The sequence below is a fragment of the Polyodon spathula genome, chromosome 2 (assembly GCF_017654505.1).
Source record: "Polyodon spathula isolate WHYD16114869_AA chromosome 2, ASM1765450v1, whole genome shotgun sequence".
NCBI classification, from domain to species: Eukaryota; Metazoa; Chordata; class Actinopteri; order Acipenseriformes; family Polyodontidae; genus Polyodon; species Polyodon spathula.
The window spans coordinates 70,926,300-70,946,229 of record NC_054535.1 but is presented as its reverse complement, the minus strand read 5'-3'; the positions used below and the strand labels follow the sequence as shown (position 1 = coordinate 70,946,229).

At 37.8% G+C, this 19,930-nt stretch overlaps 1 protein-coding gene across 2 annotated transcripts in view; it reads right to left on the bottom strand.

Moving 5' to 3' along the window:
* LOC121299860 (NADH dehydrogenase [ubiquinone] iron-sulfur protein 4, mitochondrial-like) overlaps positions 1–19,572 on the bottom strand; it is a 30,925-nt gene extending 11,353 nt beyond the window's left edge. Inside the window, exons 1-3 of one of the 2 annotated variants that reach the window (XM_041228022.1) lie at positions 19,419–19,572; positions 16,733–16,756; positions 10,665–10,743 (exon numbers count right to left, since the gene is read on the bottom strand). In XM_041228022.1, the coding sequence (XP_041083956.1) occupies positions 10,665–10,743; positions 16,733–16,756; positions 19,419–19,501 (186 nt within the window). In that variant the 5' untranslated portion in view covers positions 19,502–19,572. The remainder of the gene's footprint in view (positions 1–10,664; positions 10,744–16,732; positions 16,757–19,418) is intronic. The other variant, XM_041228031.1, reaches the window with a different exon arrangement.
* Between the last annotated feature and the right edge of the window lie 358 nt (positions 19,573–19,930).

Below are 19,930 nucleotides of genomic sequence, written 5' to 3'. Positions count from 1 at the left end.
CACTTGGATATTATTTTGTACCCTTTCCCTAATCTATGCATTTGTATTACTTTATCTCTAACTTCTGTAGAATGCTCTTTGGTCTTCATTTTCCTTCAGATTCACAGCCTTACCAATGATCCTTCAACAGTGGGGTTTTTATCCAGAAAATGTGACAGCAACTTTAATGGTTCACAGGTGGAGGCCAATGGTAAGGTAATTGTGTCCTCGTTAGGGCAATTTCTTTCATCGGTGCAAACTGGGAGCTTCCACAGCACAGGGGTTGAATACTTATGCAAGCAAGATATTTCAGTTTTTTATTTTTCTTAAAAATATTTCCCAACATAAAACCAATGTCACCTTACAATAATTGATTCTGAGTTTCAGTGTTTAAAAATAAAATATCAAACAGAACGAAATTTCAATGTACCATTTGTAATTCGGTAATATGAGAGAATTGGTCAGGGGTCTGAATACTTTTGCAAGACACTGTATATATATATATATATATATATATATATATATATATATATATATATATATATATATATCCCTATGTGTGTGTAAATTGTTTTGTAATTTTCAGTTTTTTAATTTGAGTTATGATATTGTACTTTGTATTATTTTTCTTCCTGTAAAGATTGCCATGAATGTCGCTATATATAAATACATTGATTGATTGATTAAAATATTGTAAACTGGCCAAAACAATAGAAATACATTCCAACAATGCAGAATTGTTTCACTACTCAGATTATTTTATTAAAGTTACCATTTGTTAGCATTAAACAAATGTAGAATATTTCAGTTGCTATTTTGCTAAGTTATTTTATTCTGAATACAGCAAAAATGATGGTTCTCTGTTGTGGAGTGCGAAGCTTGTGTGGTGCTGTAGCTTTAATTGGAAGACCAACGCGCTCTGTGACGTTCCTGCTCACTGCTCGAGTTAGGCTGTGTTTTCAGATGATCTTCTTCAGATCGGTTTCGGGTTAAGTGAATTTTCTGCATTGCGATTTTGGGGATCTAAAGATGTAAATTAACCCGATGTGGTCGACTCGATCTAGATGGGGGTGTATTTCGGTTTGGGGTCCTAATATAAATATGTGCACCAATATTGACATTTTTATATGATATGATATTGTACGATATTGATAATTTCCATATCACGATCGTGGGATTAAAAAAAATAATGTATGCTGGCAGACTTTTTATTGCCAATACTGCTAAAACTATAAATGCAGTATAATCAAGTTTACTTTACATTAAGATACAACAAAGTACACATACCAATCATGGTCACCCTCATAGGCAAACACCACGGTATTATTCAGTATTGTTTCGGTACCAAACACATTTTGCACGCTTCATTAACCATCACTGGCCACCCGTTTTGCAATCTTTTGAGATATGCATATGCATCAGTGGTTCATTACTTACTTTATTATTAATGTATTTTTAAAATGTGAACTTTTGGTATTATAAATAAGATGTACTTTTAAAACATCAAAACACATCTCAAAATAATGCAAAATTCGGCAAGGCACCGTACTGAATACTTTTAGAGGTGTCATGAGTCAGCACTTGCATGCAGAGCAGCTGAAGATTCAGTAACTTCCGGATTGTCTAGACAGTCTGTGCGCAGTGAAGTATCAAAATATTTCGGTTTTGAGGTGGCTGATGATGGCATAGTAAAACAATACAACAAGACATTAAGTTTATCTCCATGGATATTGTGAAAAGTCTCTAAGTTGCCTTGGATAAAGATGTCTGCTAAAAAAACAAATGTTGTTATTATCATTATTATTATAAATCACCAAGTTAAAGTAAGCTATTGCTTTTATATGTAAATACCTGTTCTACTCTGATGCATTATGAGCTTCAACAATTTACTCAAAGCCTCCACTAGTTGTTTCTACTATTATAACAACCTTGACTTACATAAAGAAGGAAAAACATTCAGTGAAATAGCTCTCATCACTTGATTTTCAAGGTGTGGTATCCGAAGCATAATCAACAAGTACAGAGAAACATCTGTAATTGACAAACCCAGAACTGAAAGACCCAGAAAGATGCCTAACAAGGGTGAGCAATACTTGAAGATAATATCCTTAAGGAATAGAAAGAAGACAAGCGTTGAATTGACAATAGAGCTGACAGAAGGCACAGGTGTTGTTGTCCATCCATCAACAGTCCAAAGCACCTTTGACCACTGTTCCATAGTCCAATTTCAGTGTTCTTGTGCATATTTTAGCCTTTTAGTCTTGTTCCCCTTTATTAACTGGTATTCTTACTGCAACACATCCTTCAAGTCCCGATTTCAAGAATCCTTCGTACTGTTGATTTTATGGACAGTGCCTTGTGCTTTAAATGGTAGACACAAGACAAATGGTTCCTCTGTCTCTGTGTGGTTGGAGCAGGTTTCGTTTTGGGTGCCACTGCAACAAATTACTTTCAGGATGTTTTGACTCCAAGTCAAAGCCGACTGAAAGAAGTCTCTCTGTTGTGAAGACAGAAGTGTAACGCACACACTAGCAGACACACACACATTCCACGCATTGTATTACGCTTTCAAATTAGCTTGTTGTGTTCAATTAAAGATATAGTAAAGGTTGGGGACATAATAGGATAGAGGAGTAGTGAATGGCATGCAGAAATGTAACCGCAAGCTCTCCAATACAGATCAGTGCTAAGTTGTACTATTATGTAACCTCACTCTCTCCAATACAGATCAGTGCTAAGCTGTTCTATAATGTAACCTCACTCCACTAATACAGATCAGTGCCAAGCTCTACTACACTACACTCTCCTTCTGGCCTCTTGGAAAGGCAACCAATGAATCAGGTGCTAATTAATGCAATTCGTGCAACAGCAATCTTGTTCAAGGTGGTTGACACTTCAACTGTTGCACGTTCTAGAAATGCACAACTTTATTAATTTTATCTCAATTACCGGCTACAGCTTCCCAGTAGTGAAAGGTAGAACTATCACAAATGGACAGCTCACATCATTGATACCCTAGATTCTACTCTCTATTGGTGGATTTTTTTGGCAATAAATGGTTAGTTAAGCTCTTGTATTATTTTCTTATTAGATTTGTATTCTGTGTAGCAAGAAAATGCTGTATTCGAGACCATGAATACATGCATCCATAAAAATCAGAAAAAAAAAAATTTGAAGCTGTTCTGTAAGCTTCCACTTCTTTGCCCACAGTGGGTGTATTGAGGTTACTTCACTCTGCAAAGTGCAGGTTCAATACTGAGGTTACTTCACTCTGCAAAGTGCAAGTTCAATACTGAGGTTACTCCACTCTGCAAAGTGCAAGTTCAATACTGAGGTTACTCCACTCTGCAAAGTGCAGGTTCAATACTGAGGTACTCCACTCTGCAAAGTGCAAGTTCAATACTGAGGTTACTCCACTCTGCAAAGTGCAGGTTCAATACTGAGGTACTCCACTCTGCAAAGTGCAAGTTCAATACTGAGGTTACTCCACTCTGCAAAGTGCAGGTTCAATACTGAGGTACTCCACTCTGCAAAGTGCAAGTTCAATACTGAGGTTACTCCACTCTGTAAAGTGTAAGTTCAATACTGTGGGGAATTGACTCAGGCAGGTGTGAAGTTACAGGCATTATTGCAGAGAGGGTATTTTTAACATTAGGTAAACAGATTACATTTATATTAAGCATGCTTAAAATTCAAAGGTAGAGCGCAGCACACAGTCACGATAAAGAATCAAGAAGTGCAGTTAACATATTTATTGACTGGTGAAATAAAATTCAAAGTTGTGGCAGTATGTCCACAGTTTTGTTATTTGAAATATTTTTAGAAAACAAACATTAAACTTTAAAGCTACAGTGTGCAGTGCAAAAGCACATCATGAAAGTAACAACACAGCATTCAATACAAAAAAGTGCCCGAGTTACAAGCTCTTGCAGTGTCTTTAAAAAACAAAAATATGGATTGTAGCGTAACAGGAAAGCGTAACCAATCAGACTGTGGAGTCCGTATAATCTGATCCAAAACCACCGAACTCCAAGTCTTCATCATCTGAACCTTCATCATTGATGATGAAAGCAATTGTCTGAATCATTAATGCACAGAGCAACTACTACTACTTTTCTAAGCAGTTTTTTTTTTTCTATTCATGTGAGCCGCTGTATTTCCCCTATGGTTATTCAAAACCGGAAATTAATGGTGAAAATGGTGAAAGTGAGGCGATTATATATATGTGTATATATATATATATATATATATATATATATATATATATATATATATATATATATATATACACACACACACACATATATATATATATATATATATACACACACACACACACACACACACATATATATATATATATATATATATATACACATTCTTTTTTATGTGAGCAAAGTTTAAATTTAAATTGGAATTTCAGAAAACACAAATTCTACCCTATGTTTACATGTGCATATAATATATTTAAAGTGAACCATGAATGTAGAAGTCAGCATTAGAGTTGCTGCATTTCACTTCACACGCTGTCTAGTGCTGTACAAGAGAAACACAGTTCATGGAAAAAGACTACTGACACAAGCACGTTACTGGCAGTACACAATTGAAAGAACAGTGAGAAAATGTGCTTTGAGTGGAGAGATTATGAAATCGAACTCTGCTGGAAAAAGCTGCTTTTTTTACTAATTCTGAGAAAACATTCTGTAGGCTTTGCAATTCCTTTCATCAGGTGATATAAAAATGCAGCCAGTAGCAAAGGGCTCTCCAAAGGTTACTTTCTCGGGAGTGTTAAGAAAATGAAATACTATTTAGTGAATAATACATAAAGCCTCTTGTCTATCCCTTCAAAGAGGCATATCCTCTGACACAGTGCTCCAGACTGAAGCCTTGACATTTTTGCACAAGAATGCTGTACGACAGCCCAGACAAAACAGACACTTGAGATGTGTGCAAGGGGGAATAAGGGAGGGAGGGTTATACACAGATCTTCCTCCTCTAGCCTCAACTGTACAATTCACACTTCAGGAAACTCTATTAACTGCACCCACTAAAATGTCCACGGCGGTGTTGTGCCTTTGCAGCTTTACTTTTATTGGCACTTGACGTGGTTATTGACCCCACTGGTGGTGTAATGAAGGAGGTGTGGGAGTGTAAACTTCTAGACATTAGACACATTGCACTCACAGCATGAAGTGCACTTTACTATGCAGCACCACATTTTCAGCAAATTCTTCCTAAAATATGTGACAAAACAGATTGAAATCCAGGACAATAACTCAATGCTATACATTGCAGTGTAGGCTTAACTACTGTACAGCAAGTACAGTTATGTGTCATTTGCTTTACAGAACAAGTGAAGAAAATCTAATGACCCAGAACCTGCTTGACTATCTTTATGGCCCTGTAGTCTGGTGACTGCAAATAAATAAAACCTGATTTTCTTTTTTTTTTACCAATTGCAAATATAGTGCCGATAATGAAAGTGTACCAAACAGACTGGACTGTTCCTGCATGCCAAATCATCAAGCTGGCACGTCGAGCGACGTGTGTACTGAATACTCAGATACCTGTTCAACAAATAGTATCTATCCTTCACCCCCTCTCCTTAAGAGCTCATTAAAATCCAAGTGCTTTTTGACAAGCTCTATAAAAAAGCTTCACAAGCAGTTAAGATTCCTGTGTTTTCTTTATTTGAACCATCCGCCCGCTCCTCCTTTCTGCCAGACTGGAGAAGTAACTGCCTGCAGACATTCAGTGTGAAGCTCTGTATCACTAGCCAAGCAGCTAGGCTTAATCAAACAGTAATTACGAACAAAAGCAAGCTGAAGCATGCAGCACAAGGGGAATCAGGCTACTGTGCAGCAATCACACAGGTCTTTAATTGTCATCATTTAAAAAGCACAAATGGGTTTTATTAGTACTAGTCCTAATGCAAGCATTTAAAATGATTGACATCACTTACTTTTTGTAACGATCCCTCTGTAAGTACCCTACATAGCATATCCTTTTAAGAGGTTACAGTACACAAATACATGTACAGGAACGTTATTCTGAAACTATTAAACAACTTCAAAGAATAAAATGGACAAAAGAACAAAAGCCGGACAGTGAAAAAGCAATTTATAGTGAAGACTGAAACAACTGACCTTTTTCAGTAAATATCTCAAGTGAGGAAACTCATTTTTTGTTCTTATTTTATACATGTATTACTTTTCTCTGTATTAGCTGTATAATCTAATGCAAGCTTGCAGACACCTTCTGTGTACATGATACACACACGCGCACGTACTGAAACACAAATTCATACACAGCCATCCATCAACCATCACACAAACATAGTTCACTTTAACTAGTTCACTTGTGCTGATCTGTACACTCACGTCTCTCTCTCTATTGCAGATCTCAGCTTTGGCAGTGTGTTAACAATGTTTCTATAGCTTGACTAATGCTGTGAGAAATGCAATCAAGGCACTTTATTTTACATATAGGCTATAGGGGTTTCATTTTTAATTTGTAGGTTAATTTCCGCAAAACTAGGAGTTAGTTTTAAAGCACTGTAAGACTGTGTGTTTTAGACTCTGTAGTTTTGAAACAAGTGAACTTCACCAGCTTCTCAGACAGTTAGCTTTCACAGGGAACAGAAGCAGTGGATCTGCTCGTGCCTGTCCTCACCAATATTACCCGATAGTTACCTGGGAAGACATTATTAACAACAATACCCATCACCTTTTTAAACACAGATAAATTCTCTGAACATTTTATTTGAACTAAAAACAAAAATGAAAAGGGCCTTGGCTAGGGAGTTCTTGACATCTTCTATTGATCGATGAATCCTCTTTTATGCGACCGATTAAACACCTGAAAGAGGAGAGAGCACAGCAGCCACACAGTACAGCCGAGAGGAGAGAGCACAGCAGCCACACAGTACACCTGAGAGAGCACAGCAGCCACACAGTACACCTGAGTGGAGAGAGCTCAGCAGCCACACAGTACACCTGAGAGAAGAGAGAGCACAGCAGCCACACAGTACACCTGAGAGAAGAGAGAGCACAGCAGCCACACAGTACACCTGAGAGGAGAGAGCACAGCAGCCACACAGTACACCTGAGAGAAGAGAGAGCACAGCAGCCACACAGTACACCTGAGAGAAGAGAGAGCACAGCAGCCACACAGTACACCTGAGAGAGGAGAGAGCACAGCAGCCACACAGTACACCTGAGAGAGGAGAGAGTACAGCAGCCACACAGTACACACGAGAGGAGAGAGCACAGCAGCCACATAGTACACTTGAGAGAGCACAGCAGCCACACAGTACACCTGAGAGAGCACAGCAGCCACACAGTACACCTGAGAGAGGAGAGAGCACAGCAGCCACACAGTACACCTGAGAGGAGAGAGCACAGCAGCCACACCGTACACCTGTCTCTACTCCCTCTCTGCAGCTACTTAAATGGCTTGGTTCAAACAATGTGTGGAGTATTGTATTGCAATTCACTATTTGGCATGTGATTGCTCAGTCCATGCAATTAACACGTTTATCAGTGCTTCTAGAAAAGCTTACAGTATGTTTATTAATGCTTTTTATATAGTCTTTAACCTTTTGCTTTTGAGAAATGGCTATGGGAGTGTTAGATACTGTGTAAACATCTCTGTTAACTTCTGGGTACAATTGAGAGGCGTTTCATTCTGCTCCAACATTACTAAGCAAGCCCTTATTTTCCAATCCATGAACTTTCTCTGCCTCAAGAATTCACAGCCACAGAAGGTCAACATCCTGCACCTTTCAAGTCATTCTTTTCATGTTAAAGAAAAGACACTTTGAAACTCTAGTAAAAGTTAGATAACAATATGAATTACAGCAGTGGCCCCATTCCCTATACAAAGGGGCAACAATTTGGCATGAGGAGAGCAAAGATGTGTAATATGTGCAGTATGAATGAAATACCTCCCTTAATATGCAATGGTTTGACAGCACGTCGACTGTGCCCAAAGATGTGATGATAAGATTTGCAAACATGACTGACAGCTTCATGATCTTTGAATGTCCAAATGTTAATTAGCCACCTTTCAAAGTCACAGCCTTGTTTACGTGAGTAAAGCAGACTTTACTAGATATTCTAGTTGATTGTCAGTATACAGTACAAAGCACACTTATTTTCGTTACTAGACAATCCTGTTGATTGTCAGTATACAGTACACTGGTATTTTCTTTATTAGAAAATGATTGAGTGTGAACAGCCAATCAGCTTCTAGATCTAGTGGACTTCTAGTTTGCATAGATGCCCGCTGGAACGTTGAAGTGCTTAACTGTGAATTAAATTTTAAAATAAATACCGGCTTTTTCCCTAACATTCTAATCTACAACTAATCTGATAACACAGAAAGCTACTTACTTTACTTTGTGAAGCTGGTCTAGAGACAAGGGAAATCATGTCTGTGACAGGACACTGTAATGAAGGCTCAATTCGCAGCTACTAGACAGCAAATCAACAGGGAAGACATGATTGGTCCACAACTGTGTCATCGGCTGCATCCAAACAACACCCTCCAGCCAGTAAAACTCCCAACCCTGTTTCAGTTCTTTCTGCACCAGTCAATCCACTCCCTGCCTACCTGAATGATGCTCCGCCTCCAACAAGAAGTTTTGAGTCTGACTCAGTACTACTCGGACTATTCAACAATTGTACATGTCCTGATAAATTATAATAACAAAGAGTAAGACCCCAATAAATAACTATGAGAGCAATAATAATTTTAATAATAATTTCTGTACGTTTATGTCGTTTTAATAAAGAAATAAAATGTTTTCTAACAGCGATAGAGCCCTCACGATGTGGGCTCTACCGTGTGGTAGATGACCTTGACTTTCGTTAGCGCCCTCGCCTATGGCTCATGACACAACTCCAGTCACGGTCATCTACCACATAGTACAGACCGCATCGACAGGTTCTATCGCTTAACTAGACAATCCCATTGATTGCCAGTATGTACTAGTATTTTCTTTTTTGTCAAGCTACTAAATGGTGAACGGTTATGATTACTCCAGGTGACACTGTAACCGAGATCCAGGATATTTGACTTATTAAGCGTACTTAAAAGTTGTCTTCTGCATCTGAAAAATTGCAATTGGACAAAGTCCTATAAATAGGTCTGTCTAGTTCAAGAAAAACACTGAAGCGCAAGGGTAGAAAAACCCAGCAAACATATGAAAATCCCTGCTCAACATACCTCTGAAAAGGACCAAGTCCATGCAGTAAACTTGAGCAGACATCATTCCTAGTTAATGGGGTACTAAACCTTGCTAAACTGGGAGCAACAAAGCACCAATGTATCTTAACAATGTGTGCAAACATTTCCATCTGAACAGCTCCTACATATATTGTACTAAACCTGTCAAATTGTTAAATATAGGCGCGCTTGTTTAAAAAAAAGGATTTCTGTTGGACAAACCCAGCCTGAACACTTTCATTTTTTTTTTTTTTTTTTTTTTATTAAATCGTAACATTTGCATCAAACCAGCTTTTTTTTTTTCCCCAGCCCATCCCAAAAATCTCCATTAAATCAAAACATTCTATTGCCCCAACTTCATTCGGAAGGTGATGGGAAGATAACATTCCCCCAACTGTTCTGTTATTCCAGTTAGAAGAATGTGCATTGATGAGTGACAGGTTCATAAGATGTGTGTGAATATTAAAAAAACACCATCCACAGAGTGAAACAGGAATACCATGAATTTGTAATGAGAGCATTGATATTAAGTTAAACCTGAAAATCCTCTGAAGAAAACCTCATCCTGCACAGCTTCATGTGCCTAACCCACCCAAGATGTCATCTGCGCTCAATTACATCAAATATATACAAACTCAATTGGGCACTAATCTTCATTGTTAAGCAATCAAAGTGATCACAATGTAAACCAGTTACACAGCATGCCCATACTGTAAACAACCTCTTTCATGTTACAATCCACTGTTTGCTGTTCTGAAAATTGAGCACTTCCATTTGGGCATCACAATTTACACAGCTTTTCACTTTTATACTTTTCAATTAGTGGTACTATTGCAATAGGAGAAAAACTAAAAACAACTTGTCCTGATGGGGCAACTTGGACGAGACCAGATAAATCCCGCTTCCTTATTTAGAAAAGTTTACCTGTGCACCAGTTTACTCCCCCAACCTGTCTGTTTCGTGCTGATTCTAAATTTGACAAAAGGCACAGCAAAAAAGGGCCTAAACTAATCCAGAATCTGTTCCATTGCTATTTCAAAAAATGTGTAGAAGATCAGCAGTGAACTCATGACAACGACTTCAGGGACAGGAGACCACCAGACCAGCAATCACATCATGAAAGGGGCTATCCTATTTCAGTGCCAATCCACTGAGTCACCAAGCCACTGAACCCCAACGTTTCTGAAACACACTGAGTTTTGATACAAATGGGTATAAAAAAATTAAAAAGAGCCTAGGGACCTTTTAACCCCTGCCCTCTCATGCCCCACTTCAGAGCTTCCAAATGAATTCCATTACAGTGATTTCCACACTTGTTCAAGAGCTGCCAAATGAATTCCATTACAGCGTCTTCCACACTTGCTTTAGCTTTGCAGTCGGGAAGAGCATTTCTGACTTCAATGAATGCTTAATGCAATGGCATTGTTCCCCTGAGGCGGTGCTCAGCATATCCTTACCAGTTTCTCCTCCACGGTTATGAGCTGCGTGTTGTGGGCTTGGTCTTGCGCCAGCCGCCACGCTGTCGTGCTTGTTGACCTGCAAGACAACAAGTTCAAAACTGTGTCATGCCACAGGAAAACAAAACATGCACAAACCTGACAAACAATTACTTTAACAAAAAAACTTTCTTAAAGAAAATGAAAAATGGAAGGAGGAGTAGACGGGGGCAGAAAAATATCCTCTCTCCCCCATTAGTTCTGTCTGTTGAGCTTCTGGCATGCTCCCATTTACCAGTTAACAACAGACTGCACTTTATGTCAGCCCACAGGCTCATTGTCACAGAGAAAGAGCCAGTGGCAAGGACTGTGCTGCTCTGTGCACAATGTACAGTAGCTGGCTTGTCACGAACACACACATAATGTACTGCTAGACGCACAAACTTTCTTTGGAACTTTTTTTTTGCCTCTCATGCAGAATGTTATCAAAGGTCTTTCTGCGTTTTTTTTTTTTTTTATAAAATCACACTGCACTGCTGAAGCAAACTGCTTCAAAAGAAATAACAATTTCAAGTGTTTTCTCTTGCACAATTGTATATCTCCTCCCATTTCAGACCAGACATTGCTTATGTAAGTGGTAGTCGCTTCATTAACAATCTATGAAGTTCCATTTTTTTTTTTTTTTTTTTTTAAACATTAATTAAAACTGAAATTTGGGGAGAACAACTTGGATTACAAGACAAGTGATTCATGACTTTATTTACATTTGCATGTACTGTGGCTTGTTCACCCAGCTCTAGAAGGAAACATAATTACTAATAAAATTCACATTCACAGAAAACAAACCCCCATTACCTCACTTTCATTGCAATGTGTTGGTTTTCATACTCTTGGGAGACAGTTTAATATCTGCTATTATTAAGATCAACCACTGTTTACATGATTAAAACTATGTTCTGTTTGTTAACACTCTCTCATGCACATGATCTAACATCTTAACACTTCCAGTGCATGTACAACTTCAGTCCATAATCCAACCCTTCCTAAATCCACACTTTCCCAGACTCTGCCAAAGAGCACATTATAATACATTACTCCACCGATAACGGAACAAGAACAATAAGATTTCAGGAAAGTGTCTGCTCTGTTTCACGGCTAACCGTACCTTAAACACATCATGAGTGAGGCATTTCCTGCACAGAATGGGAGAAATGTGCACTTGTAAATCTCCCTCCACATCGACAGCTTTCTTTGATGTTAATCAGATCCTTTCAAAAGCATTTCCCCCATCAACACTTCTTATCTTTCCTACACAGAAGCATTTCCTAATAAAAGGGTCTGATATTCAACAGCACATAGGAGGGATACATCACTTTTCACCAGCTCTTCTGTAAAAGAATGTTTAAATAAATCTTAATGAACTCAGAAGTGTGCAATGGGTTTGACTTTTCCCTCAAGAAATGAAGAAAGCTCATTATTTATGTATTTATTTATTTAAACTATGGACCAAAGTCTACTGGTGGCTACTCTGAGACCAACAAACTCATACCACTTGTGGCCAAAGTGGGACTCAAACCCAAATGAATCATTATTGCTGCCGTGTCTTTTTGTTTGTTTTTTTGCTTTAATAATCACGTGCATGGGAATGGTGTCAGCGTTTGCACATGTGTAGTACACTATCAGAATAAGTTTTCTGAAAAGTGTGTTTACATGACATAAATGATGTAGTTTTCGCAATACTATTGGAATATTCTAGGTGGTGTTTTCCAGAAAAAAAATGGTTTACATGACTTAATACATTAATTATTAGGAAAACTATCAGAATTCTTATGTTCATGTAAACGCGTCAATTGATTTGCACATGAAGAATTAACCTGAAATGGTTTACAATGCACCCCCCAAGCAGGATCCAACAGAACATTTTTGTTAAAATGTTTACGACACACTAAGCAGTTTAGGGGTTTTGTGTACTGTTTAACCCTTTACAGCCTTATTTTCTGTTTATTCCTTTCCAATTTTCTCCCAATTTTGGAATGTCCAATTGTTATTCAACCTGGCCACCACTGCAACCCCCGAACTAACTCGGGAGAGACGAAGACAAGCACTCATTTCCCCAGAAACGAGTGCCGTCTGCTTTTTTTTCACTCTGCAAGCCCGCCGTGCAGCGTATCCAGAACTTACAGCGTCGGAGGACCACGCAGTTCTGAATTGGGTACAGGCCGGCCTGCAGGCGCCCGGCCAGCCAAGGACTTCCCAGCCGATCTAACCTGTACCCCACCCAGGCAGTAAAACTGCTTGTAAAACTAATAACAACTTTGCAATGGAATGATTGTTTCAGTTGCTTTTTCCAGAATTAAAACAGTATCCAAAGTCAGTATTCAATATTGCGGAATATAGTATGGCCCTAGTGTCACAATTCGCTTGCAAATGAAAATGCACAAAAGCAACTAAAGATCACAGATTAAAAAAACTAAAAAAAGACATCACAGTATCTAAAACTGTTTAGTGGTTAACTGTTACATTACCGTTGCTTGTCTGTTTGCTCTTCGTCCTTTTTGGCTGCATTTTTATCATGTGAAACTGGAGGAAACGCAATATAACTGCACAGATTGATTTGGCATGCAGAGAGAAAAAAAAGTGTGGGCTGTGACGAATATTCAAATAAACTGTAACACTGAAGAGATGGGCTTTGTATCAGAAAACTGATGACGGAGTTGGAAATCGCATGTGATAGGTAAGTGCATTAATTTGTTACACATACGTACATACATACATATATATATATATATATATATATATATATATATATATATATATATATATATATATATAATGGGGATTGATTTTATTCTTAATACAAGGGCGGTAAAACATGACTGATGTGTATCTGGGTAACGGACATCCGAGGGCTGACTGTACACTATCTGGTCCCAGTATCTCACTCACAATCATCTGCTTGATCATCACGACTGATAATGCTCACATTCATCTCCAGTGCATGACCTACACTTGGGTGTCAGACCCTTAATCTAAAGATGCATGACTCATACTGTGCTGTCTGGTTAGTCTCAAATTGAGAAAGAAAACAAATTAAAAGTTTTTATCCTTCAAAAATCTGTAGACAACCCAATAAGGATTAGATTCTACAAGCACTATGCTGCAGGTAATCAGCGACCAGGGGTTTAATTTTGCAGCTAAGCCTTTTACAAAAGAATCTTGCTTCATAAAGATTGAGCATATACCCTACAAAGTTAGTGGTGTGTGTGTGTGTGTGGGGGGGGGAGTTGAGGTAATGTCAGCTACTCGGTTTTGCTTTTCTTCAGAAGTTTACTTACTTTTCAAGTTGCCACACTGCTTTTTTTCCAGTCTATCCCATTATTTATTAAGTGCCACTGCTTTTTAAAGTAGGAATTAAAATGACTAATCATTTTAATGTATGTAATTTAAATGGATGTTTTATCATCTTATCTCTTAGTTTCTCTAAAAAGTTTTTTATATTATTAAATGTGTTATTTTTTTTTTTTTTATCTGTGAAATGCGTTGAGGCAATTTATCATAAAGGTGCTATGTAAGAAATAAAGATTGATTGATTAATTGATAGTCTAGACTATCCAAAGGAAGATCCTATGCTGTAGTAATGAAAAAAGACGACTAGGCCATTTACCCTGAAGTCCACTTTTACCCAGTTCATTTGTGTTTTGATGGTGTGTTCATGTTAACTGTTGCAGGCCTACAGTATATGTGGTCTAAAGATCAGAAGAACATGAAGAACAGCACTACATCTTCTAATAATGTCAGCCATATTAATAGGATGTATATATTAACCACAAACTGCCACTGCCAAGGACCATACTGTTATTTTCTTAAGGTATGCCTAGGTTCATTCAAGTCAAAGTAACACTTATATAGTCAATTAAAATACAGTGGGAGCTTAGAGTTATCACATTAGCCTGTTACCAGAACACTGCATTAGTTGCTTTATATTTAGATACGATATGACATGTTTATTTGAAATTGAAAGCCGTCTTTTTACAGTAAAAAAACTAATTAAACAAATGGTGACACATGTTGCACTAATTAAAACTAATGCTTGATAATGGCACTTGTTTACTTGCTACAGAAGCCTACAACTGTTACTATTTGCTTTGTTTTCCTTTTCCTAACCTGGAGTCTTTCAGCTATTCTAATTGGACCCAGTTGTTTCCCAATTTACAGGACTGTTTTAAAGACTGATGTTTGATGTCAACATGCTTCACATGACTCGGAGGTGATAGCATGTGTTCTCTTGCAGGTTCTCTTAGAATAACTAGAACTGTGTTGAGACACGTTTTAATTGTTTGTATATGGTGTTGACCAAGAAAAACAGGATCCCACTAACTTTAAACACCTGCATCTTGATTTAGGAAGAAGATATCTTGAACAGTCTTGTGACAAACTACATCTTTAAGAAATGTGTCAGGGAACATCATTGTTATTATCATCATATACCGTACAGTTAATATGTCTATCAATAGGTTGTTTACTAAAGGCACTAATCAACATGCCAACATGGAAGCAATTCCCCAAATTGGTATGTATGTTCATTCACTCAATGTAGTAGTTTTTAGTCATTTACTAGACCTGCATGTTATAATCCGCAGCTGCAGTTTAATAAGTACAGTAATACTGCCAGAGTTTAACACAATGTATTCTTACTAGACAACTCCATAACAATCATTAAGAGAATAGCGCTATTGTCTCTATACAGCAGTAATTTAAAAGGTTGCATAATCTCAATATGGCAGCCATACAGTAGGTCATGGTGACCAACACATTTACAATGGAGGGTTTATATAACCTGCAAATATGAAGTCACTCCCTCAAACGGTTTCTGAGATATGAGGCTTTGACACTTTGGTGGCAGCAGGCAGGTTTACAAAATAACTAGCACAAAGTGGCTAAAAACTTACCTCTCCTGCCAAGGGGGAGAGGGATTCCCAATTCTAGTTTAATGCATACTGTAGGTATTTGACAGGACAGATTGGGGAAGTCTGAGATCTGTCTGCTACTGCTAACATGCTTAGTGGATAAACAGACAGCCTTAAAGTCCCCAGTGAGTGCTACTGATCCGACACCTTTCAAGTGCACTTAATCTTTCACCAACATAAAAAGGCACAAAGGCAGGTCTACTGAAGAAAGACCACCACAACATCTCCAAGTTTATTTCAAGGTAGAACCTTGCCACATGGCATTTTATGATCCAAGCAATAATCCTAAACTACAAAAGCTATTAAAGGCAAAGGTGGATGGTGGTGCAAGAGTGGTTTTAATGAACCCTAATGTCAGGGTGCCTAATTCATGAAAGGTGCAGGAATGTGCACAATCCTGGGGGAGGTGCTATAATATGATGTCGGGACGTGATGGTAAATGCTTTTTGCAGTCACCAAAATGCATGAAGGTAATTGTTAAAGTTGTACTTGCTCATGCTTTAGCTAGGCTACCACAGTACTGTTAATCCTTTCAGTAAAAACATTGCATTGGTACAAACTGTCAATATATTAGGTATTTTTTAATTTAGTAAAGAATGAAGCAAAACACTGAACTGCAGGAATAGCTGGATAAATTGTGCGGTAAAATTAAATGTTTAGCTTTTCATTTGTCTAGTAGACTAATTATCCCAAAACACAGGAAACTGGGGGATCAGATATTTTCTCTTTGGCACAAGCTCACCTCTTACTAACACACCTGGGTTCAAGCTTCTTTATTAGCTCAAACACATGAATTTCAGATTCTACTGTAGGCTGTTTTTATACAAAAGATCAGTAGAAATGTAATCATGAAACACACAAAATAATGTACTAGCAAACAGGGTACATTCTGTTTTATATATAATTATATATAATAATTATCTCAGGGGCCCCACTCTTGAGGTTGTGCACAAGACTCCTATACAGATCTTGACATGAACAGCCTGCAGCTTTCTCATCACAGTAGAGCTGGAGAGCAGTCTAATCCCAATTAAACACCACAAGACATGAGAAAGTTTAGACAGACGCAAATGAATGAAAGCCAACTCTTCAACACATTACAGGCCAAACAATCTTTCTTACCTGTCAACAGGGGGCAGAGTGACACTGAAAAATATAGCAAGACACAAGGTTAAAGAAAGCTGTTACTAAGTTAACTAGAACAGTGCATGTTCAGTAAGCGTTCCCGTTTCCAGATTCTTCACACTGCATGTTTACATGGCACATTACTCAACCTGTTTGACCTGACAGGATTCCACCATGGTGGGCAATACAGGCCTAAAGTCACATTTTCAAAGGCATATGGTTCATTGTTAAGGAATGATGACAACTTCAATATGCCTGTTTAAAGCTGAAGTTTTTTTTTTACCCCGGCACAGTACTTAAACACAGCATGTCACCGATCTGTTGATACATTCAACAAGTTCCATTTCTATAAGATGCGATTAACTCTTCTTGCACTTAATTAAGTTTGCAAAGTGACAGCCCAACTATAACAAATTAAATAGGTTCAGTGTCATATATGGAAATAAGTGATACCATATATAAATTATAAAGGAGTAATCCCAAAACGTGGCCCAGTTAACTAGTGTGCTGTGTTTAACCATTTTTTTTTTTGTGCCATTTGAGTGTAGTTATTTGTGTAACATCTCTTATAGGTCTCCAGTGTTTTGGAGTTGAAAGACATCACTTCTCAGAGGTGCCTGTTTTTGGCAAACACAAAATTTGCCCATTATATATTTGTAACTCTAAAGGTACTGTAATGCTAGTCTTCCCAAGAAAGCCCTGATATTATATTACCATTGTTTCTTATTATTAATATTAGTGGGGAATATATAACTGTATAAAAATTAATTGGGTTGCTAAATGTATTTAACGATATTTGTGGAATCACCAGACCCTAACTATTAGTCAGTTTGGTGTGCATGACCCCACACTGCTTTATGAATATATGGTGTTAAATTTCAATATGTGTCAAATAAAACAGGCTGCGCTCAGTGTGCAGGGGGCCTGGCTGAGCTCAGTGTGCAGGGGGCCGGGCTAAGCTCAATCACTGTACTTCACTGCACAGTAGTAGTCCTCATTTATTTATAAAAATACATCTTTATCTCAAATATTTTGATATCTTGATTTACTGAACATATACAAATGTTTGCCTGTTTTAATAGTTAAGAGTTCGGAGCTGATACTCTACTATAACTGAAATAAATTTGCAGCACTTACTGTATTAGTGATGATGAGCTTTGCAAAACTTTCTAATTTGAATGTCTTTGGGAGAGTCACAATTATGCAATTTAACAGCACATATTAATTTCTGTAGAACCATGCTGAGCTATGCAAAACTTATTATAACACTGGATAACTAGCAAAAAGCATGTGCAATAAAGATGAGATGTCCTCAATAGATAAGGTGATGGTTGGCATAAAACAGAGTTGTAATTAATTTTTGTCAAGAACCAAAGAAATCCTTACAGGCAACTTTCCTTCCTGAGAATTTGGTTTCTGAAAATAGAACAGGCCACTTCCAGTCAATGCACAGTCTAGACGACTGGCTAGAAATGTTTACATCCTTCTAAGTCTAATCATTTCAGATGTACAGTAGTGTTGGCCAGTGCAAAGAGAAGAGCTCATTGACTGTAATTACAGTGTGACCTTCAAGCTTAACATTACACCTTGCCCACAGTATTCTCCAGCTGTTTACAAACATGGCCCCAACTGACACAGTGTGACGCATCTCAACTGGGTTATTCAAATGTGACCGACTGATCTGTCCATTCTTAAAATAAATAAATAAAGTGTTTTACTGTTTGCATTAGACTCGCCTATGCGCAAGTGTGTTTACTGCAACAGTCTCCCGTGGTTTACATATGTGTTTTTTGTTTTTTACTGGTAATAAAGCATGACTCGTCCCCGGTTCTTTATTATTTAAACCAGTACAACTCACTTGTCGTTTTACCAATTGGTAAACGTGTTCAAAACAGAGATTGAACTATTTAATTGATACTGTGAGTTAAGTTAAACAAGTAATTATCGGTTGGTTAGAAAACAAAGTCCCGGATTGGAAAGAGATATAGCTGTAAAGTGCATGTACTGCAGCGCTTCAAGAATCATAGCTGCAGCAGTGCTGAAATTATCAGCAAAATACAACAGACAACATTGCACAACCTTCGTATGTTGAGAGGAGGCCAGAGGCGCAATGCATTCCAAAACCAAGCCTGGAATATTGCATTATATTGTTCCAATACAAATAGTTTAAAAGTGCGCTCATGATATTTAAACAATCACTACTATTCACTAATGTTTTGTACTGCCTACTTGCGATACTGCACGGTGAATTCCACTTCAAATGCATTATCATTTATCTAGACAATTTGTCTGAATGTAATAGTAAATATCACTTCTGTCACACTACTCTCCCAGTTAGAAACGGTAAACACAAATCACATTATAAATCCATGTCTTACATACGCTGCACAATGCTGTTTTTTGTTATTTTATTTATTTATTTATTTTTGTGTCTTGAGGTCGTTAGAAGGGCATTAAAATATGTTTACAGTTTTAATTTTCTTGAAAGTCTTGGTGTCCTGACATTTATAACAATAAACAAAATGACCAATAAACAGCGACTCAAAAAACAAAACAATAGTCAATAAAGAAGGCCTGAGAGAACGGATAATCCCTGCTCGCTGTACAACATGTTCACGTTAATGTACATTTTATTATAACCACATGCACAACTGTTGAATGTCTATAAATGTTGAGTTTTTACCTGGTCGGAATTAGTAATGATTTAGTCGCAGCACTCAGCGAAGAGGCCCGTTTCAAAACCAACAGTGACATTGAAGACGCCATAGTTACAGCAGACGGGAGGAAGGGACAGCATCTACGGTAACTGGCAAGGTTCAAAACTAATTTTCAGGACTAGCCTGTGAAACACTGAACAACTTCTGGTTTGTTGTCGAAATAGCTTTTGCGAGATCTTCACACAACTGTAAAGTACAACACAATCGCTATACTAAATCTAGCATATGCATTTGCGTGTGATGAAAGCAGAATGCACTTCACAGTTACCGAATCTGAATGTATTGTTAGACCACTTCAACGAGTTCGGTTAAGCTCTTAATGTTTAATAGTCCATGAGCCAGGGTGGTTGGTCGATACCTCCCGGGGGGACTAAAGGTCATTATGATTTTTGGCACAGTCCAGACCCCTAGAGATGGAAAATAGGAAATAGCATTTATCACCATATTTTTAACCACGCCCCAAATTCGCCAACAGCCA